General features: G+C 36.6%; 2 protein-coding genes across 6 annotated transcripts in view; one reads left to right on the top strand and one right to left on the bottom strand.

Annotated features, from left to right (window-relative positions):
• The window catches only part of LOC106161055 (CD109 antigen), a 56,718-nt gene extending 53,776 nt beyond the window's left edge, over positions 1-2,942 (top strand). For all 5 annotated transcript variants that reach the window (XM_087010548.1, XM_087010550.1, XM_087010549.1 and 2 more), the window contains exon 37: positions 692-2,942. In XM_087010548.1, the coding sequence (XP_086866674.1) occupies positions 692-876 (185 nt within the window). In that variant the 3' untranslated portion in view covers positions 877-2,942. The remainder of the gene's footprint in view (positions 1-691) is intronic.
• A 2,042-nt stretch (positions 2,943-4,984) lies between these two features.
• Positions 4,985-8,774, bottom strand: LOC106172455 (uncharacterized). The gene is made up of 3 exons (XM_013553181.2): positions 8,617-8,774; positions 7,649-7,809; positions 4,985-5,537 (listed from the first exon to the last, which is right to left on the bottom strand). Exons 1-3 carry the CDS (start codon positions 8,675-8,677, stop codon positions 5,370-5,372), a joined length of 390 nt encoding a protein of 129 aa, XP_013408635.2. The 5' UTR covers positions 8,678-8,774; the 3' UTR covers positions 4,985-5,369.
• Between the last annotated feature and the right edge of the window lie 3,390 nt (positions 8,775-12,164).

Below are 12,164 nucleotides of genomic sequence, written 5' to 3'. Positions count from 1 at the left end.
ACCTCTGACGAAAATAGTTTGACCTAGTTAATATAAGCCAATCGAATCCAAGTTTCAAAATTTTTCACCAAAGTTTGGTGAAAACGCTGATTGGTTGACCGTCAATCGGTAATCCTCGGCTGATTCCGCAAGCTCCATACTAACAACAAAGTTATTGTCAAGTGCGGAGACATCCAAGTAGTGCCGAGTGCATAACCGTACACAAAAAAAGCATGGTGTCTTCTACGAGTGACTACGTAAAATAATGTGTTAAGTTATCTCTTGATTCTTTGCAAAATATGAGTATATGGGAATTGAAACCAGAGCAGTTTGAGGCCCTGCATCATTATCTACTGAGGGATGATGTATTTTGCGTGCTGCCCACAGGTTACGGCAAGTCCCTGATATTGAGCCTTATCTCTGATTGGTCCGGATTTGAACAAAGCGCACTTTGACTCGTTCGCGTTCATTGGCTCAATGAGTCATTGAGTGCGGGCTTTAAATTTGATTGGCGGGCGGCGGGGGCAATCGAATGTGGTCAGAGGTAACTTGACACGATGAAGATAGGCTATTGTGAAGAGGTTAGTGTCAGTGTGGGTCAGGAAGGGGGGGAGATAAAGAGGTCCACTTTTTCAGAAGAAAAATCCCCTTCTTGAAATTGCTGTCTACAGGCCTGACAGGTGTACTAAATGCACATAATATTTTTTTTCAGATGTGGAGACCACTGTGTTCTACCAGCCACAAGCTCAGAAAACCATGTGTGAGGTATGTCCAGAATGTGTTGGTTGTACTAACACTGCTGGGCAGGGAGGAGGGAACAAAACAAGTGGGAGCAGTGCTGCCACCTATGGAATTGTTACTGTTGTCTTGGCAACACTTACAGCCATCATGTTTTAGCAGATGTATGAAGTGACTGGGAAATAGACATTCTTATAAGAAAAAAAAGGAGCATAAGATTTACATTTTACAGTGAAAATATTGAGATATTTAGATATTGAATAAAAAGATCAATGGAAGGAAAGACCTTGCGGAATTTTCATTAGAAACCATGAGACAAATAATTATTGAGTCCCAGATTATTTTTCTTGCAGTAAAAAAAAACATCTTTATGAATCCATTTTTAGCTAATAAAAGGGAAACTGAAATCCAGCACTGTTATATGGATGCAGCCATTTAAAGAAGTAGCATAGCATCCATATTTTACAGTATATGGTTCTAATTATTTCTTCGACATGCTTTATATCTGAAAATAAAAGTTAAAGATTTTATTTTAACATATTTTTATAATGAATAATAGGATATTATGATCATTTTTATCACCATGGATTCTAAAATATTTTTATATGATGAAAACCCCACTTTGTAATGCAGTTAGCATGTTTATTTTGTAATCTTGATGTTTTGCAAGATCAGTTGAAACGTAAATTATCAAGTTATTTAAACGGAGGTGTTTTTATATTAGATAGGAAACGTACAAAGCATTGTGTGAAAATTGAGCTTTTGCAGCTTATCCGTTGCAGGCACATATTAAGGTTTTTCATTCACGAGTTAGAAAGTGGCATTTTTCACTCCTTTTCTGTGAAATCACAGTATGACACCATCAATTTTTCTCTCAAGTGAGCAAAAGAAAAATAATTGATATATGGAATTCGACCAAGAACTTTGAAGTGGTTAGTAAAAAGTAATAAGTGGTTGAATTAAGGTTTTGAATAATTGTAATAGAGTTTACCTGGAAGGCAGAAAGGGAGTTTGTGGTTTGAGATTAAAGAATGACGTACTTTCTGTACCTTTGGTTGTGGTAAGATATTCTAGAATGGCCTTGAGGTTGACATTTTGCTTTATGTCAAAGCACCATATAAAGGTCACAAAACAAAATAAGTTGTACTTAATAAGCTAAGAGACATGCATATCAAAACCTCATTCTGTTCTATAGCAGTATGCCACGTAATCTTGTGATGTGGCCATAATGTAGTTTTTTTTTTTTTGTTTTTTTTTTGTAAATACTAATATTCTTTAACTTAAAGTATTTACATTATGTGTTATCATTTGGTGTATAAGATAAGTCTGAGTTGTTGAAAAAAATTCCAATGTCAGTCCAATTTTTAAACAAGTTGGTTTCTTGTATATTTAGGGCTATTAAAAGAATAAGACAGCAAAGGCATGTCCAAAGTTTACCCCCAGTCATGTGTGGGGGTATTTTTTCCTCCATCTCATCATTGTTTTTGAGACTGTTGGATTTTAATGTAACAAGAATTGAGTTGTTCCAGGTGTAACATTCAAGGTAAAAATCCTAGAATTATAAGTTTTTTTTACCTCAAAGGCTGTAATAATTTTCCTTTTGTTTTTTGGTAAATGCAGGTATGCTTTGCATCTCTCTGTGTTACATAAATTGTGTCATACATAATCATTCATATTTTTATATAATGGCTTTTATCCTGAAGCTTTCGTAAGGGTAATGGAGACTACTTGTATTCTATATTATATACTTTTTATCTAATGCATGATTTGTCATAAAATAGCTTTGTTTATTTTTTCGTGTATCTTTTTCTGTTTTCAAGACGGGTACATTGTAATAAGAATATTCATTTTTCTGAGATAAAATTTTGACGTAGGTGGTGCACATATCTAGAAAATCGTGGTGTAAGTTTTAACGAACATAAATACTTTAAAGTAAAAAAAATATATTTTCATGTGTCTAAGACTTTGATTTGATTGGTAAAACACAGTACAAATGTTTACCTTTGAGCCAAGCTTAAAAAGTGAATTTAACGGCTATTCATCATGGCAGTACAATCTTATTATAATTAACAGTTAGAAAGAAGTTTTTATCAGCATTGTTATACCATCGGTGAACTGTTCTAATGAAGTACAACACACCAGTTTGTGATAAAAGTGTTCATCTAACACATACCGTTGCAATACGTATTATCTGTGCTTTGATAAATTTATTTATCGCAAGAAAAGTGTCTGCGTTAATTTTTATTTTATTATTTTTTTCCCCTCCAGATGGTGAACTTTGACTTAATGCATGCATGTAACAATCTTGCATTTTGGGCCTTCATAAATGTATAGTGCTCCATAACGAATCGGGCGCTTTTGTCGAATGCAGCGCTTGTGTATTTCTAGAGCATTGAACGTGTAAGCTGTCTGCGTTTGTTTGCCAAGTATCTCAATCTCTCAGACAAATCAGCTGCCCGTATGATAAGCTTAACAACTTGGGTAGCAGTCTGTCAACATCAGTGACGCGTGTCCCGAGGCGGTCTACTTGTATCTTCCATCCGTCGATATGTGACGATGGTATTGAATTTCGCTATTGTTTTTACGCGAGGTAAATATTACAAAACTTTTTTGTTCTTTCATACTCTTTATTTACTGCTTTTCCCTTTCCTTCTCTCCATTTCTCTCTCTGTACTCCATTCAATCTCTTACGGGGCTCTCCCCATTTTCATTGCATGCCTCTTTTTAAAGATGAACTCCATGAGATTTACCCGCCAAAATGGATTTTCCTGGGAAAGTAAGCAATTATTTATCCCTCTCTGCATTTGGATTCGACCTTCGATAAAATTTTTCAAGTTTAATTTTAGCTTAAAATGACTGACCAGACATTATAACAGCGATCATTTTCATATTAGTTCTAATGGTACAATGTGCGCTCCAGAAAAAATATTAAAGGGGTAAGATTATTTTAAGGTGTATGTAAGGTTTTATAGGAAGCTGAGGATGATAAAAATAAGCATTTTGGGGATTTTCAAACCCTTAGAGTGTACCTTTAAGTATCGTACATTATGATATTTAACTCATGTATGATCCAACGTTAATGTTGAAAGTATTTTTAAAAATAACACAATTATGCACGTTTAAATAGATCACGCAGTTACATGCGTTGTCATTTACAAGACTAGAGTGTCTTGAATCACTAGACGTTCCATATTACTGATTTGCAAAATGGTGTAAGGTAGTGGGTGGTTCCCCACGTACCGGTAACTCTGTAACTAATACCCCATTCCCAGAGATTAGATCGATCCAAACTAGATCGACCTAACTCCCTGGGGGTTCACGCTAAATAGCTGTCAGCCGAGCGGGCACGAAAGTTAATTACCCCCTTACAGCTTGTAGTAGGCGGGACGGACATTTAAGCCGTATTATCTGACAGTAATCTAGTGAGACTCCCCACGGGGATAGATCGATCTTAATGTCTGGGAATACGGCCTAAGTGTCTTCTTATCAAAATTGTTTTCGAATTAATTGTGTCTGTTTAACAGAAAGTCCGCCCTTTATTTAGTTAAAATGGTTAGGGTTAGTCTGACCTAAGTGGGTCAAAATTTAGGGCGAGGTTTTCCTGTATAAATGAATGGGAAGCGGACTCTCTGTCATGGGGGACTCTGTCACGTTACACCGGCTTTATATCTGTCGGAAGAATTGGAGGATGGATCAACAAAGAAAACTTGGAAGACTGTCAGAAAATATCTCTGGATCCGCCCCTGTTCCAGGATAAAGTCCGTCAACTGTGGCACTTTTACCCCCCCCCCCCCCCCCCCCAACTGGAATACCTTCCGACAATCTCGTGTTCTCGAAAACGTGATGGGGTTAGTGACATTTCATTTGTACATGCTTTGATCGCTCTAATGTAGTTTATTAATCCGGAAATTAAAAACACGGGAGTGTGATTCACAAAATGCATCTACCGGTATAACAATTATATCATGTGTGGCATAGTCAGTCACCTCCAAAAAACTTCATCACACTTTTCAAACAGAGACAAAACGACCACTGAAGGTGTGACAGAATCTGTCGCCCGTGTACCCAAAGGCCGACTGAAGATGAATGCCATTAATTTTTATACTTCAATGCCCAATGTATGAAACAGACCTACTGACCTTGAGATTTTATCTCAAGGTCACCAAATTGTAAATGATATTAGTGTTTAACAGTGCTGCCAACAAAGATCATTTTGTCTCCCTTTCCAATATTATATTGAAATCTTTCAAGAAAAGAAGTGAAGAAATTGCTTTGCAAATTTTAATTACGCTGTGTTATGTTACATATATTTGTCAATGTATGCTGTGTTAATGATACATCTGCAAACATTCCAAGAAGTTGTACTTTCCACTTATTCAGAACATTTTATTAGTAATTTAACTAGTACATCTGTTCATTATATAAAGATACTTGCTCATTAACATACTGTATCAAATTATTATATATATTATGTATCATTATTATTATATTATTATATTGTTGAAGGTCATGTTAATCTATGTTCCAGTACAGAAATGAATTGAATCATATAAAAAAAACTTGGTATTATGTCATTGACTGCATACAGTAGTTTCCTCTGATGCTGGTATTCTTACAGAAGTAAAAGTAAGAAAAGCCTCTGTCATTTCCGTCTAATTGGGATTGGAATTACACTGGCAGTTAATTATGGTTCCAAACATCGTGATACTTATCCATTGGTTGGGGGTACAGCAGCACATGTAGTGGCCGTTGATAGTGCTGCGTGCCTGCGGGTTACACTGGCCACACTGGGGAGTGGTGCTCTCAGTCTGGCAGGTACCCTGTTAACAGAATGTCAGAAAGAGCGCTTTCAGATTAGCAGACTAACAGCAGGGGCAGATTGAGGCCGTCTTCTGGGTCTTCCGGAAGCTGGTCATGTTTTCAAGTTAACATTGACGGGTATCTGAATTTTCTGTCATAAGACGGTCAAAAATGGGGGATGGATCAACAAAGATAATTTGAAAGACCGCCAGAAAAAATTTCTGGATCCGCCCCTGAACAGATCCGCCGATTAAATATGGTCGCCAACTTGAAGGCTTGCTGCATAATTACCGCGTGGAATCTATTCAGTATCTAATTGGGAATTAAGCGGCAAGCTTTTTAGTGGGTCGCCATATTTGATCCACGGGTCTGTTAGTCCGCTATTCGGAATGCGCTCATAGATGTATAAGTTTATGAACACAATCGATAAAGGATGCATGACGTTAACAAAAATGTGGCGCACTATCAGAAAATCCCTAAAATTCTTTGGATGTTTTCCAATGCCTCTTGTAAGTTGCCCTTTTCAGGACCAGTTAATGGATGAGTTTTATGTGCGTTAACATTCCCAATAAAGAGGTGAATCCTGTAACGTAACGTTTAATGTCACTGTTATTAGCCATTTATCAGATTAAAACAAGGTCGTCTGCTGTCAGGAATAGTTAGAAAATGGTTACACGTTCTTCAACAAATAGCCGTGTCATGTTATAGACCATTTTCGGTCTCCCACAATTTGAACACTGCAGCAATATTTAAATTGCTTATCTAAATTGCGTAGTGTCTATGGATGTAAAAACATTCAGAGAAATCGCATGGTCAAATTAAAATCAAATAAAAGATGTAATCAACAGATCCTGTTCCACATCCTGTTTTGGAACTTATCTCACGACCAGCCATATTGAGTTTGGTGCATACGGTGAGTCACCAGCTGATCTACTGGTCTTTCAAGAGTTGAGTGAATTATGAATTCTTGAAATGCATTTTGTTTTACAGAAACTTGTTGGCTAAATGCTAAAGATATTGGAGAGAAATCCCATTCAACAATTCCCCTTATAACTCAAAATCAACCATTTTAATTTTGTGGATTTCTACTTCATTTCGGACTGTATGAAGTGCGAACCACACCAATAGTGAGTGCGACCAAATGGGCACTAACCTCACCAGGCTGGTAGCTTAGCACGCATCTCACCATGTGCGCAAGATTTAAGGCGGTTTGATACGTGATATGAAGGCATATATTAGGTAAAAAAACCTTTTTTCTGTTTCCTTTATGTGGAAATTTTATCTTGATATCAGTGCAATAAAAATAAACACATTAAAGCACGAATATCCCTCTCCTTGCTGTATGCACCACACACGTGCTTCTGCACATTTTGCGTTAATCGTCCATATTACTGATTTGCAAAATGGCGTGAGGTAGTGGGTGGTTTCCCACGTAACTCTGTAAATTAGTAAGATCTTATTATCAAAATTGGCATCACTGACGACTAGGGCGAGAACTACCCTCTACCAGGGCGATAGATAGATTTTTACAGATATTCACAGATATGTGTCTAGATAGATAGACGGTCATTTTGGTCTGTAGTCAAGATTTTTCAACAGGGTGACTACAGACCAAAATGACCGTCTATCTATCTAGAGACATATCTGTGAATATCTGTAAAAAATCTATCTGTCGCCCTGGTAGAGGGTAGGCGTGAACTATGATCTGGTGACAGTGTTTGACTTAAAAGCGTTTCGATGAGGAGATACAACCCCCTGTTTATACAGATACTATATGAAACAAAGGGATTAGTTCGCTTCTTTCCTGACAAAATCAGAAGCCTTACAAGGAAATTTCATGGCACCAGTTTGTTGTACACATTGTTGTAATTGCATAGGCCTATAATAGAGTGTTGTTAGCTTTACAAGTGAGGGCGATCTGTTTGAAAGCAATATTACAATTTTTAACCCACAAAACGATGCTGAAACATCATCAGCTCAAATTAGCAAATTCTCACCGACGTACTTTTGATGCAACAGCAATATCACACAACACAAAACAACTGCTTAGTGCCCATTATCTGAGCGGATAAGGCAAAAAAATCTTTACTTGCCGAATCCCGTTCAGTTATGGGTTGATTAAAACACTCACCACTACAGGAGGAGCGGTAGGACATTGGCACAAGAAGAAGGTTCCAAACGAAGCTGTTGATGGAGTGGCGCATCCCTGGCAGCAGTAACCAGCGTTGCCCCCAGAACACTGGGAACAATAATTGGGATCCTGTATACAGTTACCCAAAATTACTACGCTTCCTGAAAGTAAATGCAATGCATTACCACCAAAATTATTGTATTAAAATGCTTATTATTGAAAGTAAAAAACAGTTTTGACTCATTTAAATGATGCGCATTGTCCGCAATATCAAAATTATGTGTACACCATGGGCCTATGCGTAAGAACCTACAAATTACAATGTCAGTATTAATATATAGCACTACAAAAAGGTGGGTGAATTTTCTGTGGTTTGTATAGCAAAAAGAATCATACTGTCCCATTTATAGTTACCCTGCTTAAATTAATCATCCCAGAACTTTGGCGAGAAAACAAATTTACTTTATATTTAATTTATTATTATTACTATTTTTGGCGCCGTCAACAATATTAAAGTTGTAATGACTATGATTACTTCTCATTTTGGAGTCAATTTAATCTTGAAAATGGGTTTTGAAAGAACACAGTTTGTGACATCACGTTGAATTCCAAACCCTAACATTCATTTGGAGAGGATACTTTTGGTAGGTAGTACACGTATAAACCTGGACTTCATATTAAAATAGATTTTTTTCATGGGAATAGCTTTTAAACTAAGATTGGCTTTGGTACACATGTATTGCCTATTTAAAAGGAAAATATTACATTTTTATACATACCAAAATTTGTTCGAATTTAAAAGACAAAGTAAAGAAAAAAGTAATTATCTTTAATTTTTTTTCCTAGAAGAACGGAATGATGTGGAATCCTATCAAAATGTTCAAACGTCAAATTTCACTCGCACGTTTGATGTTTCTGTACTAAATCTTAAAGAATATGCTATCGATCCTCACTATAGTCGAACTTACTTGCGTTATCGATGAGCATAGCGACACAAAAGACGACAAACAGGCAAGTGCGCAGCATCATCTGAGAGAATCGAAGGAGAACCTCAAATTCGGATGAATCCAGTAAGTCAAGCTAGCGATTTAATTCTTCGTTCCAAAAAGCGCGACTTTTATTTGCGAACGCTGTGAGGCGCGGCAGATTAATGCATAAATGATTCCAAAAAATTGGGCAAGTCCATGTACCATGACCTGCGCATGACCTGCATAAAAAGTAGTTGTCGCATTATTTCGGGCCCAGTGCTGGAGGCAAGGGGGTTTCAGAGAGGGGAGGTGGATAGATAGAATCGGTCTTCTGGCCGAAAAGATCCACTTTGAATCAAAATGTAAAGTATGTTTTACATGTTTAACATCTCTCAAAATGGGGTTAATTAAGGAGATAAAAAGGTCACTTTTTAGAAATAGAAGCTTTCTGTGAAATTGCTACCTACAACCTGTTTTTCGCCAACCTCCGTTACGCAAAAGGAGGTAAAGCAAGGGAACACGCTAAGGTTTAGCACATTAGCCTCGCATGCATTAATAGTATGGGTACTGTTCACCCAGCCTAAACGGGACTCAAGACCAGGGACTATTTTACGTTTGGACTGGGTTCCCATCCCTAGATAGATCTAACAGTATCAATCCATCTCCAAGGGGTTTCTCGCTAAATTGCTTTAAGCTTAAGCGGCTTACATGTCTGGCACGCCTACTAAAGCTGCTAAACGATGATTAATTACATCCTAGCAGCTTAGTAGGTGTGACAGACATCTAAGCCGCTTAAGATGACTGCAATTTAGCAAGAATCCCCTTGGAGATAGATCGATCCACAGTTAGTACGATATGGCCTGGGAATGGTCCCTTATTCTTATGACATCTCTGCTCATGGGCCGAGATAAAACTTTGGTAATTAAGAACATTTCCGCTATAGGTGATATATCATTAACTTCAAATTCTGTTATTCAGAGCCAAACTCAAAATTAAGAAGGCAAATGTGTTTTTGTCTGAAAACTATTTCTCGTTGGGGAATCTAGCAATCTAATTCGTCTTAATATACATGTAATGTACGGTATTTAATATACGATCTGCTACTAAGAATATCTGGCAGTTTTACAGAACCACAGGCCCATCTCCACAAACGACCAACAAATACCCTAGCCTATTTTAATAGGTTTTATAAAAAAAGCTTTATAAAGAATCCAACTCCGTAAATCTCGGGTGCATCCGGGTTAGTCTACCCCGCCGCGTACATCCCATTTTCCTTTCTCAAAATGTGCTTCAAATCCAGTTCAGGACATGTTTTTCTCAGCATTTAATGTGCCCACCTTACATGTAAATAAAAAAGGTTACCTAAGTCAAACATATTGCCCGAAAAAGGTAGCATAAAAGTATTTCTTTAATTTTTCATTATTTTCATTTTTACTTTTTCTGTATTAGAAATGTTTTCTGTGTACCGTACATCCCCAGTACTGATTTCATAAGGTTAGTTTCAGTCAGTTCATTTTAAGTTCTAAGTGTTTCACGATATGATTTCTAGCTCTGTGTCGTTTTTCTTTTCTTTTTTTCTTTTATTTCTTCTTTTCCTAGTTAGGTTTGGCAACCTTGATCCTGCCAGACCAAAGCTTACAGAATAGTTAAAAAATAAAGTGAGTTAGTGAAAGAGAAATCGAGCATTTGCCATGACATAGGATTGCACTGTTGATCGTGCTGCCACCTATCGGTTGCAAATGACATTTTGTTGATGGACAATTATTTTTCTTTCTGGCAACTCGGCGTTATTTTTAGACCGGTGGATTAAACTAGTAGAAAACTGCTTTTTTTCGCGTGTTTGTATATTTTTGATGCTCAAGTTATTTATCTTAAAAAATATTAAAACACGTATTATTTAGAAACCTTATGCTTTGACTGGTGATAGTGCAGTATTTTTGATATCCTACTTGTACTCATATTCATGCAAATGTTGGGTAGTATGTTGTTTATTCAAACCACCAGACCAGAATTATACATTATTTCAATTTTTGAATATTTGGTAAGAAAGACAATATTAGATTGACGTAACTGTTCAAAATTCTCAATGTATTTGAAACACTAATTTTCTTAGAACACGGCTAGCTGCTAGCATTTTTATTATTATTAAAGTCAAAGTTTATATTAATTTGACTTAGCTACATCATACACAATAGATAGGTACAGTACCAAAGTCTTTCCATTTTAGAAATTGTGTGTATACTTATGGTGCCTTCTCATAAAACACTATAATTCAAACCGAAGCGTCCGCGCGGAAAGTAGGTGACCTCTTTATCATTATGTGAATCAGGTGAGCGTGTTGGTGAGAGGTGCTCAGATAGGACCATGGTCAGTAGGTCAGTAGAAGATGGAGAAGAAGGATGTTTCATGCCATTTTACTGCTACTGCCACATGTAGGCCAAAATGATGCCACCGAAACCGGCAGCAGTACTAGAATCGCGTAAGTTCCCTACAGATATAGAAAATGTGTTGTACATAGCATTTCTTATAGGTTTTGCAGTGACGATATTTTCCCGAAATGGCGCACCCTAGGCATAATGACCATGGGGACATCTAACTGACGTGAAGGATCCTTTTCTTAAATCTTTTGGGCATCCTTTTGTTTCTGACACCATTAGCTTTCCATGAGGGTTCAATATATATAATTTAAATAATTTTGAAGCTTTACTGTAATTTGTTAATTATAACGCTAAGGATACTGACACGAATTGCTGTAATGAACATGTACAGCTTTATCAGATTTTAAGACATTGTTTCATGAATATGAATTAATTCCTTTCATTTTAGTGACTCTTAGTAGCGTTTACGAAGATACCAGTAGCGTCCTACTCCAAGACACGTTTCGTGTTCAACACATACAGCCACACACCCGTGCCAAGATTGCCGACGTTTGTCTGCTCGTTAATTTCAATTTGCAGGGGCGACATTTAGTACGGAATTTTATGTTTGCTTTTGGTCGTAAAATTCTGCTTCAAAACATATCAAATTAAACATCACTTTAAAAAACGAATAAAATTCGTTTTTTTTTTTTTTAATTTTTGAAACTTCTCATAAAAATTAAATCCATACTAAGTATCCGCCCTGCATGATGCTGGTTTGCTGGTAATCATACGTGTATGTTACTATGTCGTAGTACAGTGCTCTATATGATCATAGTGTTAAGAAACCTGAAGCGTTAGATTTGAAGTTCCCATTTAACAGAAATAATGTCTGTATAGAATGATAAAATGATTGTTTTAAAATTATCATATATTAATTTCCAAGAAGAGAAATGTTTTCTATTTGTCACTGAAAATATGTGTGGGCAAATCTGCAACTTGACACCTCGCTGTAAACTTGAAAATTACTTATTCATTTTAAATGATGTTGACTTCTGGGAAGGAAAGGCACTGCAACCGCATTACGTTAAATGTATGTAGGAAACGTTTAATTGCATTTATCGTTTCTTCAGTCGAAAAAAGAGGAATAGATGTAAATCAACTAAAGACACTCATAATAAAACGTATAAA

Source organism: Lingula anatina, chromosome 4, assembly GCF_051362555.1.
Source record: "Lingula anatina isolate TDL-2025a chromosome 4, LinAna3.0, whole genome shotgun sequence".
Classification (NCBI taxonomy): Eukaryota; Metazoa; Brachiopoda; class Lingulata; order Lingulida; family Lingulidae; genus Lingula; species Lingula anatina.
Note: the sequence above shows the minus strand (reverse complement) of the source record. Positions and strands in the feature narration are given on the sequence as shown.